At 45.5% G+C, this 27,717-nt stretch overlaps 1 protein-coding gene across 1 annotated transcript in view; it reads right to left on the bottom strand.

Moving 5' to 3' along the window:
- The window catches only part of NT5DC3 (5'-nucleotidase domain containing 3), a 51,433-nt gene extending 27,149 nt beyond the window's left edge, over nucleotides 1-24,284 (bottom strand). Inside the window, exons 1-2 of the mRNA XM_065887447.1 lie at nucleotides 24,089-24,284; nucleotides 5,481-5,665 (exon numbers count right to left, since the gene is read on the bottom strand). Coding sequence (XP_065743519.1) covers nucleotides 5,481-5,665; nucleotides 24,089-24,284 — 381 coding nt within the window. The remainder of the gene's footprint in view (nucleotides 1-5,480; nucleotides 5,666-24,088) is intronic.
- Nucleotides 24,285-27,717: the final 3,433 nt, after the last annotated feature.

Below are 27,717 nucleotides of genomic sequence, written 5' to 3'. Positions count from 1 at the left end.
CTCCCGAGATCTCAGAATTGGAACACCAGTTACCTCGCTGGTAGCACCGACGTACCGAGCACACTGTCTGCTGCTCGGCACAGCTGGCCCCACCATGCCCATTTGACAGATGGGACCTCAGAGGCTCCGGGTGAAACAACCTGGCCTGGGCCACACAGCATGGAGCGTGGTGAGGCGGGGGGTCAGGCTCTCCCCACTGCCCCTGCCCTCAGAGCATGCACCCGCGGGCCAGAATATCGACTTCTGAGACTAGGGAGGCTGTGTCCCCAGGATCTCCCAATCACGATGCGAACTGCTTACGTAAAAAACCTACACAACTGTCAACGGGCACAGGAAACCCCTCTACGTGGCTGCACAGCTACCTCCCAGTGCACGGCCAGGGTCACGCGTGTGCAAGAACATCTCCTGGAACCACCAGGCTGACCCGCATGCGGCAAGTTTCCCGGCCAAGCTGCCCAAAGCGCTGAGTCAAATGTCACATTCGGGCTCATTTATCTAACACCTGCCACGTGTGCCAAGGAATCACTCAGTGCTATCTCCCTCCTGCGCAGAAGGGTATAGAGACAAAGTTCTCCAAAATCCACACAAAACATGAAGCCAAGGCAAAATGACCTGCATCAGGCGATTCCACACCAAGCACTATACACTCTCACTTAACAGTGGAATCCAATGAATACGTCAAGTATTTACTGAGCGCGTACTTTGTGCCAGGGCCTAGGAGTGTGGCAGTGAACAAAACTGACACTGTCAGGACTTCCCTGGCGGACCAGTGGTTAAGACTCCACGTTTCCACTGCAGGGGGCCCGGGTTCGATCCCTGGTTGGGGAACTAAGATCCCGCATGTCACGGGGCGCAGCTAAAAAAACCAAAAAAAAACAACTGACACCGCCTCTGCCCCTAAGAAGTTTCCATTCTGTGGTGGGCAGGCGAACCACAAACATATCAACACATGGTACAGTGCCTCACAGTGATAAGCACTACAGAAAGAATGCAGTACAAGGGTTCAGAGATCTAGGGAAAAAAAAAAAAAAAAATGAGAAGCAAGGCTTCGGGTTGCCCGGAGTCAGGCAGGAGGTCCCACCAGAGGAACTGGCAGGTGCAGGGGCCCGAAGGTTCAAGGAGCAGCGAGGCAGCTGGAGCAGAGCGAGGGCAGGGGGAGAGGACAGGAGGCTGGTGAGGAAGCCTGGAGCCCAGGAGCACTAGAGGCCTCTGCTGTCACTCCAAGTGTGATGGGAAGGCTCGAGGGGGCCTTGAGTCCAGGACTGAGATGACTCACGTCTGAAGGTTCACTCTCGCTGCCGAATGGAGAACAGACTAAGGGGCAAGAACAGAAGCCAGGGGACCAGTCAGGGGGCTACCGCACCATCGGGCGGGAGGTGATGGCGGCTTGGACCAGGGTGCAGGCAGCGGGGGAGGGGAGAAATGGACAGAGGCAGGCAGGACACATCCTGAAGGAGTGAAAAGAGAGCTCACAGCTGTAGAGACTGACTTCCTCCCAAACGGTACAGTATGCGAAGGGAGGTAAGAGTAATTTTGTAGTGGAGAGACCTGGCAAACACTGCCTTAGCCGGATGGTCAAGGCCAGCATCGTCGGTGGTAAGTCATGTTGACAGGATGTGGTGAGAATGGAACTCTACCTCCATGGTCTTCCTCCCCAGATCCACAAGCCCAGTCTAACCATGAGAAAACAGGGGACAACGCCCAAGAGAAGGGCATGCTAAAATGTACTGACCAGGACTCTTCACAACCATCAAAGTCAACGACGGGTCACCAAAAACAAGGAACTTGTAAGAAACTGTCAGAGCCAAGAGAAACCTAAGGAGACGTGACACCTAAATGCAATGTGGTGTCCTGGACGGGATCCTGGACCAGGAAAAGGACGTGAGGTAAAAACTAAGGAAACCTGAAGCAAGTACAGACTTCCATCAATAACAATTCATTAATATCAGTTCCTCAGCTGTGATAAGTGCACCGAGGTAATGTAAAATGTTAACATTAGGGGAAACCAGTCATGGGGTGTACTCTCTGTATTACCTTTGCAACTTTTCTGTAACCCTAATACTCTTCTAAAAGGAAAAGTTTATTATAAAAAAAGAGACAGCATGTGCTGAGAGATCGGAGGTGGAACAGAGGCGAACTGAGGGGTAGAGGCTGGTGTTAGGCTTTGGATTTGAAAAACCGGGTGAACGTCGGTAACCATTAATAATCAGGAACACTGATGAGGGTGCAAATCTGGGAGGTGAAATTAAGAACTCTTCTAACTCTGTCTTTCTATCCCTTGGGGCAGACGTACCGAATGAAAATACAGATACAGTTATTACCCAATATTTATTTCAATTTTTGTAAAAACTTATTCTCGTGAAAAAAAAAAGAGAAAGGGTAATTACGAAAGGGGTGGAACATTTACATTTGCTTTTGGGGAAGATGCTAAATTGCAAACTTACTGCTCTATTACTATGCATCTCAAAAGCAGATGTCTTTCATCTCCACAAGTACTTTTAGACTTTGGCAGGAAAAAATGGCACCAAACTCAATGCTTCCAACAGCGTCATGGAAGAATTATTTTCCAATCCAAAACAAGAGAAAAACCTGCGTTAGCATAACTGCCTCTATTAATATGCTTGATATAATTAGTGTTAGGACATACTTCTTTTATCAAAGCAACAAACAGACATAATGGGAATGAAATAAGTATCTTAAATCTAGAAGCTTTTCTAATCATAATGATTGTACCTTTTTCCCATCTATTTCATCTCCCTTTTCTCTCCAAAGTTCATAAATTTTTAATCGTCATGAATATTTTATTTTCATATGAACAACAAACCCACAGGGTAAAAGAAAAGGTGTTATTAATCCCACGAAAGGCAACGTGAACAAACAAGAGAGCATCTCCACCTTGGAAATACACAAATCTAAGTTCAAATTCTGATTCTGCCTCCAGTGGTCTTGTGGCCTCGAACTACTAGCTGAACTCCATAAGCCTCTGTAATACAGAGTGAATATCCATTTGCAGGGCTGTCATGCAGATCAGAAATAACAGTAGTAATAGCTAACCTGTACTGAGTGTATTCTATGTGCCAGGCATTTTACAGAAATTAACTCCTTTAATTATCACAATAACATGTGAGAAAAGTACTGTGCCCATTTCATAGAGGAAGAAACTGAGGCTCAGAGACATTAGGTCAGTTACTCGAGATTACCTAAGAAATAAGTGGTAAAAGCCAGGATTCAAACTCCAGCAGTCAGGCTCCAGAACCCATGCTTTCGGCACTAAGCAGACCACCAACAGTTGGTGCTGTTAGTATAATGAGCTTCGTTTTGTAAGTGGCATCAGTCACAGCAAACGTTGCAGATGACCTGGGATTAGAATGTCAGCACCAGTGCAAGAGCCCTTCCGCTCGCTCTCCAATGGGGTGGTGGGGAGATGGGATAAGCCGCCATATAGGAGGGCAAGAGCAGGACCACCTTGCCCTTATCCTGCTTCCATCCTCAAAGTGAAGGGAAAGGACCGTGGGTTAGACCAAAGAGAAGAGAGCCTCTTGAACAAATGGAGAAATGCAGCTGGATGGCAAGTGGCTAGATGGGTTTACATCTGATCAAGTGGCCATAACTAAAGAAAGCTCGGTGGCTGAAGGGAATGTTATTTTTGGCAAGTGCCATTTCTGCATTTTGAATAAGGACAAATGAGTTTCTTAGTAAAGCCACTGATAACCAAAAGCTGAGGGGATCAGGAGATACACTGCACCAAACGGTGAGGATCCAAACAGCATTTATAAAGGTACGACACGCAGAACCAGGAAGGTGATGGGCTCCCTCTGCTCCACACTGGTCAGACCCCACCTGCAGTAACATCTTTAGTTCAGAGCCTCACGTTTGAGAGGGATAAACCAGAGCACACACAAGGGAGGGAGACCGAGACGACGAAAAGACGAGAAAAGACGCCAAACGAGAATGGTCGGAAAAACTAAGAATGATCCAACAGGTCAAAGAAGTCTTAGAGGGCATAATGGTCCCTATAACACCCAGCCCATTACTCAAAGAGTCAAGTATAAAGCATCAGTTTTCATGATTTAGGTTTCTAGGTTACTCACACCCAACCTCCCCCACCCCCAGCCCACCTCTGTGGATAAACTCCTTCCAGATTCCACTGAAATATCACCTCCTTCGTTGTTTCCCCAATTCCCTCGGGCAGAGAAAGTCGTTCCAACCATCCTCTGCACACGCCTAGCTCTCTGTTCAGATGTCTGTAGGGCTCCACCAGGCAGAGGCTTCCTAATTTACCTGCCTACAGGATGGACTCCCCCACTAGACTGTTGGTTCTCCAAGGACAGCACCTGTATCCTACTCACCTTCATCCTCCCTGCTTCTATGACAGAGCTTAGCACAGAAGAAGACTGAGTAAAGGGAGAATGAACACGTGAAGGGATGAATGAAGAGGAGGGATCAGTGGTAAAAGCTGCATGAAGGCAGAACTGTTCAACCCGTGGAAGAATCTCCCCAAATTCAGAACACCTGCACTCCAGGCACACTCCTCGGGATGCTGTCAGGGGTTCTCAAAGGGGACTGGTCCAGACGACCTCTGAGGATGCTTCTCATCCCGGCTCCTGAAACATGTACTCAAACTAGACTAGAGGAAACCACGTTTGGTTTTGAGTGTTTTTCTTCCTTCCTTATTATAAGCTCTCAACAACACCACACATCAAAAGACAGTCAACTATTCTTTAAGAACACGATTCCGTTCAGTGATGAGAGGAAAACATTGCCCATGATTTCAAGAATTCCTTCCAACCAGAACTCAACAGTCTGCCACCGCATCAGGCTCTGGGAGAACCTACGTCACTGCTCCCTGAGAAAGGAGAGGGCAAACGTCCGTGGCTGAATCTCCACTAATGAGTAACCTGGGACAGTCTCTTTGTCAGAGACATCTAAAGATTCTTTATTAAACAAACAACTATCTTCCAGGTACAAAGTTTCAGTTAGGCAAGATAAATGAGTTCTGGAGATCTATTATATAGCATAGTACCTACAGCTAACAACATTGTATTGTACACTCAAAATTTGCTAAGTGGGTAGATCTTATGTTAAGCGTTCTTACCACACACACACACACACACACACACACACACACACACAAATAACAATAATGATAATAAAGGGGACAGGAGGAAACTTTGGGAGGCGATGGATAGTTTATGACCTTGATGATGGTTTCACACACTTATCCTGAACCTCAGCAAGTTATACACATTAAATACATATAGCCTTTCACATGTCAATCATATCTCAATAAAGTGGTTTTTTTAAAAAAAACTATCTTCCAGATGGAGTCATTTGGAACGGAACCAAATCTACTCATTCATTCAGCAACAATTTCCTAAGGGATGTCTATTGCGCCAGGCACGAGGCCAGGTCAGCTCACTGCTAGTCTTCAAACGCCAAAGGGGAAGGGGAGGAGGTCTGTGATGTCCCCATGCTCTTACCCTGTGTTCGTTGATGAGAAGGTCCCGAGCGGCATTAAATATGAGGGTGTGGAGGTGCTTGGAATAAAACACCAAGGTGTAATCATAATCAAAGCCATAGATTTCAATGTCCGACAGGCTCATCTCATTGTTTGAGAAGATGGCATCTGGATTCAACAAGTTGCTCATAATTGAAGGAACCAATTCTAGAAGTAAAGGGAAAAAATACGTTATACCCTATGATAAATAAAGGTTAGTATGATTTCAAAACGAAATGAGTAAATTAAAGTGCAAGTGTGATTAGCCTTCCCTTGAAAACATTACGCTAAGTGAAAGAAGCCAGTCACGAAGGACCACATATTGTATGATTCAATTTATAGGCTATGTCTAGACTAGGCAAATCCACTGAGTCAGAAAGTATCAATAGACTGGTGGTTGCCTAGAACTGGCGGATGGGGAGAAAGGGAATGACTGCTAATGGGCATAGAATTTCTTTTGGGGCTGATGAAAATGTTCTAAAATTGATTGTGGTGATGGCTGAACAGTTGTTTTGATTACACTAAAACCCACTGAATGGGAAACTTTAAGTGGGTGAATTGTATGGTATGTACATAACATCCTAATAAGACTGTTATAAAAAAAAATTTGCTTCAACATCACGAAAAGATTTGTTTTTGTTTAAAAAAGAATACACGCCAGTTAGAGATTTTAGAAGATAGAGAAACATGTAGATAATTAAATATCACCCACTGTAACATCACCCAGAAAAAAACTACTAACATTTCCTGTATTTGCCGCCCATATTGTTCTGTGTATGTAGTCTACATAGTTGACCTCACACGACATACACAGCTTTGTGCTCCACTCTAAATTTAATTTCCTATCATAATGTGTTCCATCATTACAGACTTTCTAAGAATATAAATTTAAATCATCATATAGGGCTTCCCTGGTGGCACAGTGGTTAAGAATCCACCTGCCAATGCAGGGGACGTGGGTTTGAGCCATGGTCCGGGAGGATCCCACATGCCGTGGAGCAACTGAGCCCGTGCGCCACAACTACCGAGCCTGCACTCTAGAGCCCGCAAGCCACAACTACTGAGCCCGCACGCCTAGAGCCCGTGTTCCACAAGAGAAGCCACCGCAAAGAGAAGCCCGCGCACCGCAACGAAGAGTAGCCCCCGCTCGCCGCAACTAGAGAAAGCCCATGGGCAGCAACGAAGACCCGACACCGCCAAAAATAAATAAATAAACTAATTTTTTTTAAAAACCCATTATATAAGATTCTGGTATACTGTGCCACATCAACCTTTTACTCTATGTTACACACTTAGGTATTTTTCCTGTTTAAAAAAGAAAAAAAAAAGCATTAAGTACCTTCAGATGTTCATCTTTGCCTTTCAGATGATTTCCTTCAGATGGTTTGTTAGAAATGTGATTATCCCCAGGATACCATCAGGGTCCCCTGGATCCTATGTTAGTTTTGAGCTTCTTTTTTGAGCAGTTCTGACTATTTGTGAGGATTGCTATTTTCATGATTTTTATTCTTTCTTGGAGGTTTTCCAAAAACTCATCCTACCTTACAACTTCCATGAGCCCACTGGATCCTTTTAAAAATCTAAGATGCAATATGGGAGGTCAGTGATCTTAGTTTCCAACATCTTGAAACATTTTGCTATTTTATCATTGTAGGCATTATTTCATCATTATCTAGCAATTATTCTCACCTATGATTTTAAAAAAAGACTAAATAAAGCAAGCAGGATATGACAGGAGATTGCCCAAGATGTTGCAATAGTGAAACAAACCATCGCTACAATGTCATCCTTCAGCTTCCTCATTGCCCTGCCCGAACTATCACATCATTTTCAGGAAGGTATATCAAAGAAGTCTGAAGATACCATCTCTGCAGTCATTTCTTTAGCTTTCATGGAACACAGTTGAGAATTCATAATTTTCTATTTTCCAGCATAAAACTGACAGAAGACATTTCACAATTATTAGATGAGTCAGAAGATGAATGCTAAGAGGTAGAAGGCAGCTCTCTAAAGTCAGGTAATGACAGAGATTGCACAATATATTTCTAAAGACAAAAAGGAAGTACAATATTCTCAACCAGTCATTTCACAGGTAGTCACTTAACACAAAGAATCTCATCGTGCAACATTTTGCAGCAAGAACAAAGACCGTCCCATTTTGCTAAGAGGATATGTAACAGCATTCTCTCACCTTTTATGATGTTTGTGCCCCAAAATGTACCTGAAACGACTCATCAGTAAACAAATACTGAAGGCAGGTGACTTCCTGGAGATAGGTACAAAACGTCCTGTAACGCACGCACACGAAAAGTGAACTGCCCACATCTTACTACTAAAATTGAGCTATCTGTATTTTACTACTCTTCACGTTACTAAGGGCCACCTCCTGGCTCTGTCGTAAGAGCTAATATTTATTAAGCACTTACCACGTACTATATGCTCAGAAGCGCTTTCTATCACCTCATTTAATCCTTACGACAACCTCACGAGGCGAAGGCTCTACTATCCCCACGTGATGTATGCGGACACTAGAAGCACACAAATTATACAATTTGCTGAAGGACACACAACCACTAAACAGCAGAGCTGGGATTTGAACCTGGTAAGTCTGGCTTCAGAATCTGCGCTCTTAACGCTCTTCTCCAGGACTATGGGAATCAACAAGCATTTGAGACGGGGGCACTTATTTTCTCAATAAAATGGAGTCAATCCTTCCTCATTTCAGTGCTTACCATAGAGTCTACAATGCTTCCTCCTTCCCTTCTGCTCTCTTCTTTCTCACATTATCCACTTCTCAGGGGCCACGTGAAATACCCAAAAAGTACTGCTTTCACAAGGTGGCAACTCCAATCGGGGCACCGTGCCAGCCACAAAGACGTATTCTGAGGCTTTCAGAAGGCTCCTTATAGCTGTGAGGCTTGGATCCCTTTGAGAACCTAACAGAAGCCACAGAATCCTCTCCCCACAGAAAAACACAAATAAAATTCTGTGGAAAACTTCAGGAAGGTTGACCCCTGAAGCCTATTCATGGTCACCAGGTAAGATGCCAAGTTTCTCTCCCACTGACAACCTAGATATGACCAAGTCTACTGAAAATCCAAACAGCCAAGATTCACCAACAATTCCATTTCTTCTTAGTTTCCTTTGTCAAAATCAATGAGATGGTAACCTTGGGCTTTTTTTTTTTTTTTTTTTTGCAACTAAGATCCATCTGAGGATAAGAAAGACAGTAACATTTCAAGAAACTTGAAGGCAGACAGTTCACAAGAACTAGTCCTCAGGAAGGGAGAAGCCAGTGGTCCTAAGCTCTTCGGCATCCAACACTGAAGACCATCTGGCCTTACATCATCAACAGGCCACCGAAGAGGATGTCATTTTCCGAATAGGACCACATGGCATTGTCTGTACGAAGTGAAGCAGGATCGCTTACAGAGTGACCAAAAGCTCTTCTTTCACAAATGACCTTTCCAAGGAAGTTCTCATGGCCTGGTGACCTTAGAAGTTTCTATTTAGAAAGGTGCTGACAGTGAAGTCTACGTCCCTTTCTGCTACCTGAGAAGAAGTTGTGAAGCCCTCAAGAAACACGACTGTGCTGGAACATGGTACTGACAGTCAGCACATCTCCAGAAGCTGCCCAGGAGTGTACTGCCCACTGGAGGGAAAGCTCAAGGTGTATCAATCACATGAACATCATCACTGGAAAGCTTGCATGTTTAATTTGTCATCACTCGAAATAAACACAAGGAACACCAGCAGCTTAAAAGGATCTCAACATCCCACGCAATCACTTCAAAAAAGTGCTAAGGATAAACGCGAGTCATTACAAGGCAAAAGGAAAGAACGCCAACCATGCAGGGAAGTATGGTCTGTCTAAGCTGAGGACTCCAAGTATAAACAGAAGGGCCCTTGACAAGTCAGTTATGTACTTCCCCAAAGCAGACACAAGAGTGGGTACCAATTTAGAGAGCGAATTCCTTTTGCTCCTAACGGATGATGACAGCAAGATTACACAACGAGGACAAAGACATGGAGAGACAGCTCTGCCGCTCTGCCCAGAGCTCTGACCAGAGCTGGGTTCCAAGGCGGCCACCCTGAGCTGGGAGGTGAGCGCCTTTCCTGGGATCAGGCGGCAGACTGGGCGCCCCCTGCACTCGCACCAGCTTCCGGTTACCTGCTCATCCCACAGAGCACTAGGACACGCAGTGGACCCCTTACAGGAAACATCTGTAAGCTTCCTGGGGTTCTGTGCTTGCTTATTTTTATTGTGGTAAAACACGCATAACACAAAATTTACCATCTTAACCATTTTAAGTGTGCGGTGCAGGGGTATCAAGGTGATTCACACTGCTGTACGACCATCCCCACCGTCCAGCTTCAGAACTCCTAACATCTTGCGAAAGTGCAACTCCACACCCATTCCATTAAACACCAGCTCCCCATTCCTCCTCCCCCAGGCCCTGGCAACCACCTTCTATGTTCTGTCTCTAGGAATGTGACTCCTCTAGGTACCTCGTATAAGGAGAATCATACAGTGTTTGTCTTTTGTGAGTGGCTCATTTTATTTAGCTTAGCATCTTCAAGATTCATTCATGTTGGAGCACGTGTCAGAAGTTCACTCCTTCTAAAGGCTAAAGAACATTCCACTGTATGTATGTCCACATTTTGTTTATCCATTCATCTGTGATGACACATGGACACTTCGGTTGCTCTCACCTGTTGGCTATTGTGAATAAAACTGCTATGCACGTGGATGGACAGATACCTCTTTGAGCCCCTGCTTTCACTTCTTCAGGGTATATACCCAGAAGTGGACTTGCTAGATCATATAGTAACCTGATTTTTAATTTTTTTTTTTTTTTTTTTTTTTTTTTGTGGTACATGGGCCTCTCACTGTTGTGGCCTCTCCCGTTGCGGAGCACAGGCTCCGGACGCGCAGGCTCAGCAGCCATGGCTCACGGGCCCAGCTGCTCCGCGGCATGTGGGATCTTCCCGGACCGGGGCACGAACCCGTGTCCCCTGCATCGGCAGGTAGACTCTCAACCACTGCGCCACCAGGGAAGCCCCTGATTTTTAATTTTTTGAGGACCCACCATACTGTTTTCCATAGCCACTACACCATTTTCTGTTACGTTGGTTTTTCGGTGAGTTTGTTTTTGTTTTTGTAAGGTCACCACAGAAGAATTCCTTCCTTGCCTTAACTTTATCTTTACTTCTGAGTATGAATGAAATCAGAACTTAGGTATAGAAGTCAGACATTTTTCCACCTATTCAAGGAAAGATTTTTAAACCATGTAAAGATCTGAGTTTGGGAAATACAATTTTGGTAAGTACTGTGTTCCCTGTAATGTTCAGAAATGCACAATGACTCTCCCTTAATAAAGGCCCCCAGACTAATGGAGCAGTGTGCGGGGACAGTGCCGAGTAGAAATCCATGGCCTGAGTCATGTCAAGGAATACTCCTAATGTCCTCAGAAAGGCAACATGACTGTCCCTCGGCCCTTGGGGACACCACACTGGGAAGCTCTAAAGGGATACACGCCCTACTCTCAGCACCGTCCCAGGAACAGGTCAGAGAGTCAGGAGGAGAGGCATAAGGGATGAGTCAGACCAACTGAGGTCCTCGAGGGAGCCTGTGGTAGGCAGTGACTGTGGGCCCTGGGCGTGTGTGCTACCCAGTGTGGCTGGGTCACCTCGTGCTGACTCACATTCTCTCCTTCCAGGCACATGGGGAAGATTACAACCCCCGCTTCACCCCTAACCACCCCCAGTCCCACTCTGGCCAGCTCTGGCCAACAGATTGTGGGCAGAAGTGACACGAGTCACTTCCAGACCAGAGCACACTCCCTCCCCTGCTGTATCCAATCATGGACACATGTGCTATGGAGACACCACAAGATGGAGAAGACTGGAAGGCTAGGCCACCACATTGAGGGCAACTGCCCTGGAGAAGTGCCTGAGGCCCCAGGAAACTGCAGGAGTGAGAAATAAACTGTGGTTATAGCTGCTAATCCTAAACCACTGAGATTTTTGGTGTCGCTTGTCACTGCAGCATAAGCTAGCCTAACCTGACTGACACACCTTCTGTTTCTCCAGTATGCTCAACTGCTCTGGGAAACTGTCCCTCCCTAACATTCAGACTATGTGGTCCTGGGGAGGTTCTACTCCTGACTCTGGGAGGAGATCATGTGACCCAAACCTGGCCAAAGAGAACCCCTGAATTCCCTCACCAACACGATTCATTTGGGGCAGGCACCTCCAGCCAATTATCCTCATATGTCCCCTGTAGCCACAGAGAACCAATGAGGCCAATCAAGGAAATTTCTGGATTTATAAGGGAATTTCAAGAAAGAGACCTTCGTTTCTTCCAAACATGGACCTAAGAGGATATAAATCTGGAGATATGAGGGACCACCTCTAGCAACCTAAAAAAGAGGCCAGTGGGGAGGAGGGCAAGGTCAAGAGACGGAAAGGAGCCACCCAACGACATCAACTGAACTTGGATCAAGGCAAGCTTGAAGCTGGTACTACCTCTGGATTTTTCAACTGCACAAGCCCATAAAATATCTTTTCAATTTTTTGCTTAAATTAAATCAGTTTGACTCAGGCTTTTTTATTTTTATTGCTTGCAGCTGAAGGACTCCTCACTAAAAGTTCATTTCAAGGATATTCAGTCACTCAAAATTCTCACTGCCTACAAATTTCAACTTTTAACATGGCATCAAAGGCAGTCCCCACGTAGACTTCAGTCTGTCTTCCCAATCTTAAATCCTCCTTCATATGCCCTATTTTCAACAAGGTGGGCAATCTACGACTCTGTGTTCTCCAGAATATACTGTAATTGAATACTGATGAATAAAATTCCCCTGGAATAGTCTATCTCTCTAACTAAACACTGCTTAGCTATATGGAAAGGGTGTCAAGTGAGATGTTCCTTCAAACTATGCTGCAAAACAAACACCATGTGAATCAAAGAGTTCAGCTTTACTTCTAAATATTAAAAAGGTGGGAAAATATAGACTACTATTTACTTCATCTCAGGATAGAACATAACTTTCCAAATGTAAAAGCAATAGAATAAATCAAAACAGAAGAATATCAACAGATTTACAATATAAAAATTTTAAACATCTGTGTATCAAAAAGTATCACAAATTTGGGGGCGAAGGATTATATTAGACAAAATTAAAAGATAAACAGCAAAGACAAATATCCTTAATGTAAAAAAAGAAAAAGCCGGGGCTTCCCTGGTGGCGCAGTGGTTGAGAGTCTGCCTGCCGATGCGGGGGACACGGGTTCGTGCCCCGGTCCGGGAAGATCCCACATGCTGTGGAGCAGCTGGGCCCGTGAGCCATGGCCGCTGAGCCTGCGCGTACGGAGCCTGTGCTCCGCAACGGGAGGGGACACAACAGTGAGAGGCCTGCATACCGCAAAAAAAAAACAGAAAAAGCCATACAAACCCAATAAACAAAAAGATAAAGACTATATCTCACAAGGAAGGAAATTAAATGGCTAATAAACGTTCAACCATTCCAATTATTTTTTAAAAAATCAAACTAAAACAATTAGACAGGGACTTCCCTGGTTGCACAGTGGTTAAGAATCCACCTGCCAATGCAGGGGAAAATGGGTTCTATCCCTGGTCCGGGAAGATCCCACAAGCCATGGAGCAACTAAGCCCGTGCACCACAATTACTGAGCCTGTGCTTTAGAGCCCACGAGCCACAACTACTGAGCCCGCGTGCCACAGCTACTGCAGCCCACACGCCTAGACCCCATGCTCCGCAACGAGAGAAGCCACCGCGATGAGAAGCCCACGCACCACAACGAAGAGTAGCCCCCGCTCGCCGCAACTAGAGAAAAGCCCGCATGCAGCAACAAAGACCCAATGCAGCCAAAAGCAAATAAATAAATAAATTCATTTTTAAAAAAACAAGACAATTAGACAGTTAAGAGTAGCTCTCTCTGAAAGGTGGGATTATCAATGGTTTTACTGTTTTTATTTCAGTTACACTTTTTTCTATTATAAGCTTGTGTCACTTGGGAAGAAAAAAACACCATTTTTGTCCAATGAGACTACAGTGGTGTCTTCGTTGCTGTTATTTGTATGCAGTTTTCTTTGGGGGGTGGGGTTTCTACCCTTTTTGTTTTTAATGATAGAACATAGAGTGGGTGCTGGTGCTGGGAATGGGCAGCCTCACTCCTTGCTGTTTAATAAGAGTATAAATCAGTTCGAACTTTCCAGAAAGCAGGTGGCAATAAGTACCAAGAGATGCAGATAAAGATTTATACCCAAAGAATTCACTGCAGTTATATTAAAAAGCAAAACCTGGGGGAAAACATGCTCCATTTGGAGGCCCAAACATACACATCTCAGATATCTGAACTCAGGAACCAAACATGTTAACAGGAAAATGTTCAAACAGAAAAGCTGAAATGCACTTGAAAATCACTGAAGTTCAATTTTTTGGTAATGGAAAAGCCACAGTCCCAGAGACATTAAGATGTCGTTTTTCTTTAATTAATTAGACTTTTTCTTTTTGGAATATGCCGTAGACATCAAGCTGTTCTCCTAGAAAAAGAATATAAAGATATGAAGCCCCTGAAGAAGAAAAGGAAGAAGAGAAAAATGGGAAAAAAACCTTTTTCCCAGAGAATTTTAGAGCTTCAAAAAACAGAAGAGGGCTTCCCTGGTGGCGCAGTGGTTGAGAGTCCGCCTGCCAATGCAGGGGACGCGGGTTCGTGTCCCGGTCCGGGAGGATCCCACGTGCCGCGGAGCGGCTGGGCCCGTGAGCCGTGGCCGCTGAGCCTGCGCGTCCAGACCCTGTGCTCCGCAGCGGGAGGCCACAACAGTGAGAGGCCCGCGTACCGCAAAAAAAAAAAAAAAAAAAAAAAACAGAAGAAAAGCCTCCTTTTTGCCCCGTTTACAGTCAGCCCTCCATATCCTTGGGTTCCACATTCACGAATTCAACCAACTGCAGAATGAAAACATTCCCCCCCAAAATTTTTTTTCCAGAAAGTTCCAAAAAGTAAAACTTTCCCACATGCCAGCAACTATTTACACAGCCTTTACACTGTACTTACAACTATTCACACAGCATTTACATTTATTAAGTATTACAAGTAATCTAGAGATGATTTAATGTATATGGGAGGATATGCTTAGATTCTAAGCAAATACTATGCCATTTTATATAAGGGACTTGAGCACCCGTGGATTTTGGTGTCCTCGGGGTCCTAGGAATGACTATACTACCACAAAGCTTTCTTTGAATCTTCCCAGTTCTCAATGGACCAACAAGTTATCCTAGTGGCTAATATTATGTGCCTCTGCAATGTGCCAGGCGCCATATGAAGCAATGTGAATGGACCCCACTTAGCATGAGACACTAGTTATTATCCCCACTTTACAGGAGAAAAATGAAGATGAGACAAGGTTACCAGCTCAAGGTCACATTTCTTAGCTCGTGACATATTTCTACGTTCCTACATCAACAAAAGTTAGAGCAGATTTCAAATATTTATTTTCCATAATTCGATCAAATCTTAACTTCTGCTTATATTTCATAACACTCCTATATTTCATGAATATTAAGATTCAAAATACTTTATGAATTAGTCCATATTCACTTAACACAGATTCAAATTCTCTTTTTAAAGGTCACATGTAGATTGAAAACAAGGTTCAAGATTTCTTTTAGAAGTATACATATAGGGGCTTCCCTGGTGGAGCAGTGGTTAAGAATCCGCCTGCCAAGGCACGGGACATGGGTTAAAGCCCTGGTCCGGGAAGATCCCACATGCCATGGAGCAACTAAGCCCATGTGCCACAACTACTGAGCCTGCACTCTAGAGCCCGTGAGCCATAACTACTGAGCCCTGTGCCACAACTACTGAAGCCCGCATGCCTACAGCCCGTGCTCTGCAACAAGAGAAGCCACCGCAATGAGAAGCCCACACACCTCAACAAAGAGTAGCCCCAGCTCGCTGCAACCAGAGACAGCCCATGCAGCAACGAAGACCCAATGCAGCCAAAAATAAAATAATTTTTTTTAAAAAAGTATACATATAGACTGAAAGTACATGAAAAATAAAAGTGTAGGGACTCGTATCTAAGGTGAAGCAGTATTTACATCTCCCCGACTGTTTCCACAAGTGAACTCAAGATTCCACAGCCAAATTTTAAACCTTAAACTTCTCATCTATAACTGTCAATTAAAAAATAACAAGAAAAAGACAAACCCCGCTATAGGCGATTTCTCTCTTAGCGAACTTCACCACGTTACAACTTCCTTCTGTGAAGTAACACTTGGGCAAAGGCCAGTCAGTTCTGCCACTGACAAATTTCACATTCTCTGAAAAATGTGAATCTGTTTTGGCGCAACTGATATGTTAGGGAACAGTCTGACCACAACACAAGTTTCACATGTATATTTAGACTGTTGTTTCGTGCAAACAAATGTTATTGGATATGATTATGTCCACGTAATACTCTTTCTGCTGATAATTAGTTACAGTCAGGGAAAGAAAACTGAGGAGCAAGTGTGACTTGGGATCAGACAATTCATAAGAGCATACTACTATCAGACCTTACAGATTTTAAGACAGCTCTTTTTATACAGATGGCCAATAGGCACACAAAAAGATGCTCAACGTCACTAAGTATCAGAGAAATGCAAATCAAAATTACAACGAGGTACCACCTTACATCAGTCAGAATGGCCATCATCAAAAAGTCTACAAATAATAAATGCTGGAGAGGGTGTGGAGAGAAGGGAACCCTCCTACGCTGTTGGTGGGAATGTAAATTGGTGCAGCCACTATGCAGAACAGTACAGAGGTTCCTTAAAAAACTAAAAATAGAATTACCATATGACCCAGCAATCCCACTCTTAGGCATATATCAGGAGAAAACCATAATTCAAACAGATACATGCACCCCAATGTTCACTGCAGCACTATTTACAATAGCCAAGACATGAAAAAAACCTAAAGGTCCATCAAGAGATGAAGGATAAAGATGTGGTACATATATACAAGGAAATACTACTCAGCCATAAAAAGGAATGAAATAATGTCGTCAGCAGCAACATGATGCAACTAGAGGTGATCATACTAAGTGAAGCGAGTCAAAGATAAATACCACTCATATGATACCACCTATATGAGGAACCTAAGATATGACACACATGAACTTATCTATGAAACAGACTCACACAGATAGAGAACAGACCTCTGGTTGCCAAGGAGGGAGAGGGGTGGGGGAGAGATGGAGTGGGAGGCTGGGGTGAGCAGATGTAAGCAACTATACATAGAATGGATGAGCAACAAGGTCCTACTGTACAGCACAGGGAACCATAGTCATTATCCTGTAATTAACCATGATGGAAAAGAATGTTGAAAAAAACAATGTGTGTGTGTGTGTGTGTGTGTATATAGAGAGAGATATGGATATATAGACAGATAATTGAATTGCTTTGCTGTACGGCAGAAATTAACATAACATTGTAAAACAACTCTACTTCAATTAAAAAGAATTTTTTAATAAAATAAAAGCAACTATTTTTAGCCAGAAACTGTTTTCCCCAGTATCTCCAAAACCCGTTCAGCTGTTACCCACTTTTACTTCTGCAACAACCCAATGAAAGATGCCAAGATGAAACCAAGTATCTAAGGCATCCTGTCCTTTTCTCCACGAAGGTGAACATCTATGGCGTTCCCTGCCCAGCACGCCCCAACCCTCAGATAAGCAATGGCCCTTCCCCATCTCTGAACACACACATTCTGGGCTCTTCCAGGACACTGCCCCACCCCTCCAGCCACAGCTGTCCAGACTAGAACACCTGACTTGCACTGGGCCACTTCCGGGGTCCCACCTCAAGCCAGGATAAACCAGAGTCCTTCCCTCATTTCTCTGTCTTTACTATATAGCTTTAATGAGGCACAAATGATACATAACAAGTTGCACACAGAGCATACAGTTTGATGAGGTTCGACATACATACACACCTACAAAGCCATCATCAAAATAAAGATGATAAGAGTACATCTAGTGTCTCCAAACATTTCCTCACACCTTTTTTTGAATCCCACCTCTCCCTCAGTCCCTCGATCCCCACCCATCCCCAGGCAACTGCTGTTCTTCTTTCAGTCAGATTCTTTTGCATTTTCTAGAACTTTATATAAATGGGAATCATACAGTGTGTAATATGTTTGTAAATTGATTTTCCCACTTACTAAACCCTCAGGAATTTTTTCAATAAGCACCCACTATGTGCCAGACACTGTTCAGAGGCTTGTACAGGGATTATTAAAAAATAATAATAATAAAGCAAAGGCAGGCAGTGGGGAAGACCAAGAAATATCGCTCTGACAGTTGGAGACAAGAGGAACTTAACACCGGGCTGGGCGGAAGTCATTCTACTGCGTTTATTCATCTCAAAAGAAGCTTTCAGGGGCTTCCCTGGTGGCGCAGTGGTTGGGAGTCCGCCTGCCAATGCAGGGGACATGGGTTCGTGCCCCGGTCCGGGAAGATCCCACATGCCGCGGCAGCGGCTGGGCCCGTGAGCCATGGCCGCTGAGCCTGCGCGTCCGGAGCCTGTGCTCCACAACGGGAGAGGCCACAGCAGTGAGAGGCCCGCGTATCGCAAAAAAAAAAAAAAAAAAGAAGAAGCTTTCATTTTTCCCAGACTTTAGATATTTTGCACCATCTCCAGGGAAAAGCAATCTATGACAAATAGAATTAGTCATCCAAATAATTAATAATACACATGACATTTATACTACTCCCACTAAAAGTTAAACTTATATCTTACTACTTTGTAATATCTGTAATTCTGACTGCTGCATAGAAATCCATCAGGCTTCCTAAAGTTCCAAACATAAAATTATATGCAACTGCACTTGAAACAAAATTATATACAGTAATGGTTTAATGACACCCTAATCTTAAGTCATTTAATAAAAAACAAACAACTGTTCAAAAGAAAAGTACATTTGTTTCAAGGGAAAATCTTAGAAAATTTAGTCATATCAAAAGATCAAATACTAGGCAAAACTATCACAATTTTTCATCAAAGCATAGAGGAAATAGAGAAGAATAAATATCAGTGCCTTCCATATGCCATGCACTGCTTCCCTCCACTTTGAACCAGCAGAACCACATGTGGCCTCCTGTGGTCAGGACCAAGTACCAACAAGGGATATCAACAAACACGAGTGAGTGTAAAAGCGAGCTTCCAAAAATAATGAAGTCAAAGGGGAGAGCTGGGATGACACACCATCACCATCTTCTTGGAATTACCTACTCTGTGACTCAGGCCATCCAAAATAAAAACTGGCAGCCTTGTGATCACATGGCAAACTCAAACAGATGCCAGGTGGCCACTAGCAAGGGCTATGGAAAAGGGATTCCTTCTCCAAGCAGAGGACTGGACTCCATGACCTCTAGAGGCCCCTCTGGTTCTCCATTTTAGGAACTTCTCTCCTACGTGAAAATTATTATGTGGCATGTTTCTCCCTTAAGCCCTTTTGCTATTTTTTCCTATAGCCATGGATCATCAATATCACACACCTAAACAAAAGATTTCTAAAGAATGTGTCAGACTACTGTTCTAAGATACACAGAAAGGAATAAAAATAATACAAACAACACCCACAGCCCCACCATGCAGCTTAGGAACTAAACCCTCTAAGATGTCACCTGCATTCTCCTCCTGCAGGGGGCGGGGGTAACCACTACCCTGATTTGGGTGTATAACATTCTTCCTGCATTTCTTTAGACTTTGACCACATGCATGTGTATCCCTACAAGTGATCTACAGTATGTTTTGTGTTTTCAAATATTTTACAATTAGCATATGTCTGCAACTTGCTTTTTTCCACTCAGTCTTGCTTTCGTGAGACTCATCCATGTTGACTGATATATAAGCACAGCTTAAGTTCAGAAGTCAACATACACCCTCTACTGAAGGCCCAGTTAGTAAACACTGTGGGCTGTGCGAGCCATACAGTCTCTACTGCACCTGCTCAACTCTGACATCATAGCACAAAAGGAGCCAAAAAATATATACATGGAAACGAATGAGTGTGGCTGTGTTCCGATAAAACCTAACTAGAGGCTAGATTTGGTCCGTGGACTGTAATTTGCAACTCTTCCCATAGTAAACATTATTTCCTTTCAATGCCATTTCGGTACTTGTCTGATACTCATACTTGCTGGTTTTCTTTGGTTTGCATTTGCCCGAGACGCCTTCTCCCATTCTGTTAACTTCAACCTTTTCTACATCTTTGTTTCGGGGTGTATCTCTTTAAACAGCACCTAGCTAGACTGTGTTTCTTATATCTGATCTGACGATCTTTTAATCTGAGTTTATCATGATCACCGATATATTTGGGATTATTTCCACCATCATCCTTCATGATATTTCCTGCTTTTTCTCAGTTTCTCTTACCTCCTCTCCTGCTCTCTTTCAGACTGATTTCTATATTGGCAATGTATGTTTAGATTTACTCACAGGTCTACCAATGTCTTTGCACTCCCTTTGGGGCTAGGTTGAAGGTCTATTCATCCAGGAGGAGTTTGCATTTGCTTCTATCAGGAATCCCTGGATGCTATCACCAGATACATAAATATTACATGAAATCTCAAGTTAAAAAAAAAAAGGAACAAATTCCAAGTGAGGGACATTCTACGTAGTATGTGAGCAGTACGCCTCAAAACTGTCAAGGTGGGCTTCCCTGGTGGTGCCGTGGTTGAGAATCTGCCTGCTAGTGCAGGGGACATGGGTTTGGGCCCTGGTCCAGGAAGATCCCACATGCCGCAGAGCAACTAAGCCCATGCACCACAACTACTGAGGCTGCGTTCTAGAGCCTTCAAGCCACAACTACTGAGCCTGCGTGCCACAACTACTGAAGCCCGAGCACCTAGAGCCTGTGCTCTGCAACGAGAAGCCACCGTGATGAGAAGCCTGCGCACCACAACGAAGAGTAGCTCCCGCTCGCCGCAACTATAGAAAGCCCACATGCAGCAACAAAGACCCAACACAGCCAAAAATAAATAAAAATTAAAAAAAGAATTGTTTTAAAAAAGGAAAAAACTGTCCAGGTCATGGTAAATAGGGAAACTCTAAGACACTGTCACAGCCAAGAGAAGCCCAAGGAGACATGATAACTAAATGCAGTGTGCTATTCTGGATGGGACCTTGGAGTAGAAAAGGACACTAGGTTAAACACTAAGGAATTCTGAATTAAATATGGACTTTGGTTAATACTGATACATACCAACAATGTATCAATATTGGTTAACTGGGACAAATGTACCTAAAGGGTTCAGCACCCAATTCCGATGTGAGTTTTCTCCCCAGGCCACCAATTCTTCGACACAGCAGGGTGTCCTACAACACAACTCACTTCTGACACCTCCTGGGGAGAACATCAGATCCTACAGGCTACAGGCTCAGTCCCACAAGACTGCCCCCTGCCCAACTTCAGTTCCAAGTCCAGCTGGTCACCTGTGCCTCTGACAGACCGGCTACAGACTGGAGGTTCCACTGACCCCCCTCCACGGGGTCAATTAATTTACTAGAGTGGCTCACAGAACTCAGGGAAACATTTTACTTTCTAGATCACTGGTTTACTATAAAAGGATACAACTCAGGAAGAGCCACATGGAAGAGATGCAGAGGGCACAGTACATGGACAGGGCAAGGAATTTCCATGCCCTCTCTGGGTGTACCACTCTCCCCAAATCAATCTCCACGTGTTCACCAACACAGAAGCCCTCAGAACCCCATCCTTCTGGGTTTTTATGGAGTCATTTACGGAATCTTCATTACACAGGGAAAGATTAAATCATTGGCCATCGGCAATCGATTCAATCTCCAGCCCCTCTCCCCTCCCCGAGGGGTGCGGGTCAGAAGACACGAAGTGCCAACTCTCTAATCACAGGGCTGGGTTCCCTGGCATCCAGGCCCCACCCTGTGGCTGCCCTGAGGTATTCCGAAAGTCACCTAATTAAAATAACAAAAGACACCTTTATCATCTCTGTACTGTACTTAGGAAATTCCAAGGGTTTTAGGAGCTCTCTGCAGTATTTCTGATTATAAATCTCAATATCACAGTCCCATAGTCATGAGAGAGGAAAAACTGCATATGGGGTTTAGAGAAACATGCAATTTTCCTGTAAATCTAAAACTGATCTAAAAAATACAGTTTATTTAAAAAAACTTTTTAAAATTTTGAAAAAAAAAACAAAAAAAGAGGGTGGGAGAGAAAGGGTAAAACAAAGAGTAAAAATCATCTCTTTCCTGAGCAGGCTTCATTCTGGGAACCTCTTCAAAGAGAAGACACCTGAAGGGATTGTTTAGATTAAGGCAAGAGATCAAACACCAGAAAGCAATAATCAGGAAGGGAGAAAACAAAATTCTTTTGTCCTCTAGTAAACGAAGAAAACCTGTATATTTTTTTATGAGCATCAGTACTTCTGAGCCCTCACTCCTACGAACACAGTGTCAAGCATTTCCTGCATCCCCTGGGACCGTTATTTATCTTCCCCAAGCTGGACTGTCACTTATCTGTTTACCAGCCTCCCCATCCGTGCAACTCGGGTCCCTCTTGCTTGGCCTGGACAGGCGCTCAGCCACTGTGGGCCCCTCCCTCTCACATGCGTCCATCTGTGAATCAACAGCTTTTAAGCCCACTGGTACGTGCTTAATAAATGCTTGGTGAATGAATGCAAGTTGGGCATGTGTACAGACTTCAGCTAAAGGAGGGCAGGGGTGGTGCAGCCCCAGATAGGGTGAAGGAAAAAAGTCCCTGAGTTCTCAGGGGTGAAACAGGGACTACGTGGGCATGTGCTGGGGGCGTGGAGACAGGATGGGGCACCCCGGCATACTGATTCTCAGACCCGTAACACTTGAAAAGGCTCCCATATTATTTAGTTCAGTGGCTTCACTCTACAGAAAGAAGACTAAAGAGATTAGGTGGCTTGTTCAGCACCACATGTGGCACTGCCCTAAGCTAAAGGAGACCTAGACCCTACTGCTAACTAACTCACCTCCACCGTTACTAAGCGTGTCTTTATTTAATAACCAGCCGCAATAGCTACTGTCTCCTGAGCATCTGCTGGATGCTGAACCCACACTAAAAATCCTCACTTTATCCCCACATTACAGTTGGAAAACTCAGGTCAGAGAAGAGTAACTTGCCACCAAAGTCACAGAGCTAACAAATCTCAAAATCTCCCTCAAGCTGTCCTACTCCAAAATCCCCCTGGGATTATCCCACACCAAAGGCCAACTCCGGCCTGAAGCTGATCTTTATCACCCAACCCTTCAACTGTCTCCTTTGCCAGGCACTGCTCTAAACACCTTTGATGGATGGACTCGCTCATTCCTCACCACAACCCTATGATGTTGGTATCACCAGCATCCATTCCCATTTTACAGATGAGTAAACTGGAGCTCTGTGATGTTCCCAGAGTCTCACAACCTGCAGCAGCAAACCTTGTCTGTAAAATGTGATTCTACCAAATGTTCTCTCCACCAAATATTCTCTCCCTATCTCTCCATGCCACCTCTACCACCACCACCCCCCAAAAAAATATATCAGTATAAAAATTTCTATTCTAAATCTTCCCTGAAAAAAGCAGCACCAATGGACTATCACTGGCCCTTTACACCAGTTCCCAAACGGTCAGCTGCTACTGCAAGGCAGTGCAGGAAACAGGACAATGGGTTAGGGGCTGAGACAGACCCGAGGTCTAAGTGTGACCTTGGCCAGGCTTCTTAAACTTGAGTCTGGCCTGTCTCATCTCTAAGATGGGCATGTGGCACTTCCTTCCTAGGTATGGGGAAGAATTCAGGGAGACAATTTATGTGTCTGACATTAGTATTTACTGGGTCCTCTTTGCGTCCCTCCCTGTTTCCCTAACCAACAATCAAACCAAGCTCATTTTATGTTCATCTGACCACTAAGTGGTCACTCCCTGGAATCACCTCCTCGCTGAGGTTAGTAGATAACTCAGAACACTCCCAACCGAACCCCTCCAATTTCAAGAGCAGCAAATCCTACCCCATCCCCTAAAACAAAGAAGGAAAATAAATCAGCCTCCGGACACTGCCACCTGCCCAGCAGCGGAATCCACGGTAACCCGCCGCCTGCCGGACTCCGGCGGTTACTATTATTGTTGTTTATTAATAACAATACCGAACGGTGCCTGGGGGTGACCGTCTCCCAAGTGATGTCCGTGGAACCCCCAGGAGAGCCCAAAGCGCTTCCGATGCAGATTTCTGGCTAAAAATCCCAGGAATTTATAAAACGGCTTTCCCGATAGGAGAAAGGCAAGAGTTGTAAAGTTTCTGGAGGCGCATTTTTCCGCGTTTCCCGGAAATCGCACTGCAGAGGCGATGTCGCCCGTGGTTGGGGACAACCGCGGGTCACGATGGGGGGGCTCTGGAGGTCAGCAGCGGACCCACGCGGGTCCGAGGGTGCCGGCTTCCCCGATGGCCATATGGGACGGGACCTGGCGCCCCAGCCCGGCGGGGAGGGGCCTCCCCACGTACCGAGGGTGCGACAGGGCGCAGCCTCACTCACCTGCCGTGCTCCTCTTCGCCTCCCGGTAGCGCTCCCAAAGGTAGCGCTTCATGTCCGGGGCGGTCCCAGGTGCTGTGCATAAGGACCGTGCGGGGCCCGCGCGCGACCGCCCCCGAGCCGCAGTCCGGCAGCCGCTCCGCAGGGCCGCCACCGCCCTTGCACCAGCCCCACGAGCCGCCGCCGCCGCCGTAGCCATGCCTGCCGCCGCCCGCCGCGAGAAGCGCCGGCAGGTAGGTGCTCTGCCAGCGTTCTGCCCGCTCGGCGGGACGTCCCTACGTAGGAGCACGTGGGGGCGCGGCCCGCCCCCCTCCGGCCGCCTCGGGGGCGGTGCCTTGGCGGGGCGGGGTCCTGGCGGGGAGGTGTCTTGGCGGGGCGGGGCCTTGGAGGGGCGGGGCCTAGGCCGGGCCCGGTGTGGGCGGGGCAGCAAGGGCCTGGGCACCCCGGGCAGTCGCGGCCACGCGCGGAGCCTGCTACAGCCGCTTCTTGACCGTGTGGCGCGCCAAGGTGGCTGTGCGGTGGCGCGAACGTCCCGTCAGCAAAGGTCACGTGGAATAGGATGACTCTGCTGGCCCTGGACCATGAGACTTGACCCTGGGGCCACCCGCCGAGCTCCGCAGCACCTTCCTCCCGCCGTCTGTGACCGTCCCCCCAACCCTGGCTGTACTGACATGGTGTTTGTGACTCCGGCTCCAGGAGGCGACCTCTCCGCATTAATGGCCTCAGCAGTCTGCACCTCCCCTTGATCGCGGGGTCGGGTCTGGGACGTCCCCTGGCCCCTGGCTTGGATCCTTCCAGTCCCACGGATGAGCCAGCAGCTGGGACCAGGACCCACACGTGGTCTGATGTGCCTGAAGGGCACCCCGACTGCACAGCCTGGAAGGCCAGTGCCCCTCCCGAGATTTCTGCCTCGCGAGGGAGGCCCTCGGGACACCACTCCCCCTGCTCATGCCCAAGCTGACCAGCACGGTGCACCTGTCTTCTCTCAGACCTGCGAGGCTGCACCCGTTCTGAGCGTTGTGATTCCACCAAAGCCAAATAAACAACAACCCCCACCACGCGACATTTCTGTGTGGACTAAGTCAGACTTGGCTCCTGCGGGAAAGTCTGATGCGGCCCACCCAGAACCCGTCTGGGAATCATTGGACTGCGAGAGCTTGCCGAGCTACCCCGTGGTTACGGTGGAGCAGGGCGCTGGTGGAGTGCAATGAATAACCCTCAAGGCTGGTTGTCTGCCTGGGAGACCACACTGCCATCTGTGAAATAGGTGGGGCACGATTTAAGACAAATAACCCAAAGCATTAGTGTATGCTTAAGTTGTGGGCTGGAGGCATCAGGAGATGTTTTCATGGAAAAAGGTGGGCTCTGGGTTAGACCATGACAGACAGTAACTACTATTTATTGAAGGCTTGCAATGTGCATTTTCTCATGCAGTCCTCTCAGTAATCCTAAAAAGTAAGCACCATAATTTCTCCCATTTTATAAGTGATGGAACTAAAGCTAAGAGAAGTGACATAGCATTCATATATATATTTTTTTTTTTTTTTTTTTTTTTTTTTTGGCCGCATTGGGCCTTCGTTGCTGCGCGGGGGCTTTCTCTAGTTGCGGCGAGCAGGGGCTACTCTTTGTTGTTGTGCGCAGGCTTCTTATTGCGGTGGCTTCTCTTGTTGCAGATCCCAGGCTCTAGCCGCGCAGGCTTCAGTAGTTGTGGCACGTGGGCTCAGTAGTTGTGGCTCACGGGCTTAGTTGCTCCACGGCATGTGGGATCTTCCCAGACCAGGGCTTAAACCTGTGTCCCCTGCATTGACAGGCAGATTCTTGACCACTGTGCCACCAGGGAAGCCCAACATAGCATTCTTAAAGTCACACAGCTGAGCCCATTCTTCCACTTGGATTCCTAAAGTAGGTAGGATTTAGTTGGGTGATAAGAGAGAAAGAAGCCAGTAAGTAATCCTCAACAGTTAATAGGTAATATCTTACAAATCACTGACAAAAGAGAGGCAATTACAATGTTTAAAACAGATATGGTATCAAATCCATGGACTCTAGTACTTTAAACTTACTTTATAGTTTTAGTACCACAGAAATATTAATCACTTAAAAATTGTTCTTTTTAGCTATAATCTGTTAAAATATTTTAAGTGGCTAAAAAATAAATAAAATCCCAATAACCTTGGTTATCACCTTGATTATTTTCTTGATTAGAAAATATCTCATCAAAGAGTTCTAAATAGGGCTTCCCTGGTGGCGCAGTGGTTGAGAGTCCGCCTCCCGATGCAGGGGACATGGGTTCGTGCCCCGGTCCGGGAAGATCCCACATTCCGCAGAGCGGCTGGGCCCATGAGCCATGGCTGCTGAGCCTGCGCCTCCAGAGCCTGTGCTCTGCAACGGGAGAGGCCACACAGTGAGAGGCCCGCATACCGAAAAAAAAAAAAAAAAGAGTTCTAAATAAAGACAAGTAGAAAAAAATTACTGACACAGAAGAGCCCATGATAATTTTTATTCTTTATTAGTATCATTTGAGGACTTCATCAATTTTGTTTCAAACTGAGATCTTCTCTGCAAAAAACACTTCTGAGAAATTGAACTGTAATCTGGGCTATGAAAAAGCCACTTCTCTGAGATGAGCTCAGATAAGGATTCCCAGGGATTATTTGTGCTAAGAGACCCTAGCAGGGGATGCTGGTAAACTGCGGTAATTTGGCGTTTTTCACTCTCGCTTTTAGCTGACAAAATCCTTTGCCGTGAAAGCTTTACTGCACCATCCATTTTACCCAAAGATAAAATCTTAGAGGAACAATCTTTCATGCCATATTGCAACATTACTTTGTGTCTTCAGTCAGGTCTTTTCCTCAGCAGAAATGGAAATAATGGGTCTCAAGAACTTTTTCCCTTGTCCTGAAGCATATTTTGATTTATCTGAAATTGTATGAGGCACCAAGTCCAAGCTTTTAGCCCCCTGTAGCTTATCTGCCCTGGTGCACACTGCCAAGCTCACTGTGTCGGAACTCTGAGCGCTGTGATAGTTTAACTTGATCAAGTGCTCCCATAATGAGGCGCCATTCCTGGGACCCTCAGAATATTGCTGGCTCATGCCTTGAGGCCAACATCTCCTACCCCGGATCCACTCAGTGTCCCTCAGGAGGCTGCAAAGGATCAAAAGTTGTCAAGAGGTCATTTATAGAACATGAATAACCTGAAGCCTATTTCTTGTTGAGACATAGAATAGAAACTCACTGCAGGATCCCACTGATCGATGAATGAGAAGATCCCAGGTAGGTGGCCCTTAAATCAAGTGATCTGTACAAATAGCCCACAGCCTCCATCATGACTTGATGACAAGAGTCACTTATCAATAATTGACCTGCTGGATATTTGAAAATAAGAATATTAGAAATTTTTAAATGACTCCTGGCTTCACACATTTAAAAGGATAAAAAACATTTATAAAAGGTGGCATTGGAACATCACCTGTTGTAGTATTCCTGACAAAAACAATTGACCTGAGTCTAATTATCAAAAAACAGATACAGGGCTTCCCTGGTGGCGCAGCAGTTGAAAGTCCGCTTGCTGCTGCAGGGAACACGGGTTCGTGCCCTGGTCCAGGAAGATCCCACATGCCGCGGAGCGGC

Source organism: Phocoena phocoena, chromosome 11, assembly GCF_963924675.1.
Source record: "Phocoena phocoena chromosome 11, mPhoPho1.1, whole genome shotgun sequence".
Taxonomy (NCBI): domain Eukaryota; kingdom Metazoa; phylum Chordata; class Mammalia; order Artiodactyla; family Phocoenidae; genus Phocoena; species Phocoena phocoena.
Note: the sequence above shows the minus strand (reverse complement) of the source record. Positions and strands in the feature narration are given on the sequence as shown.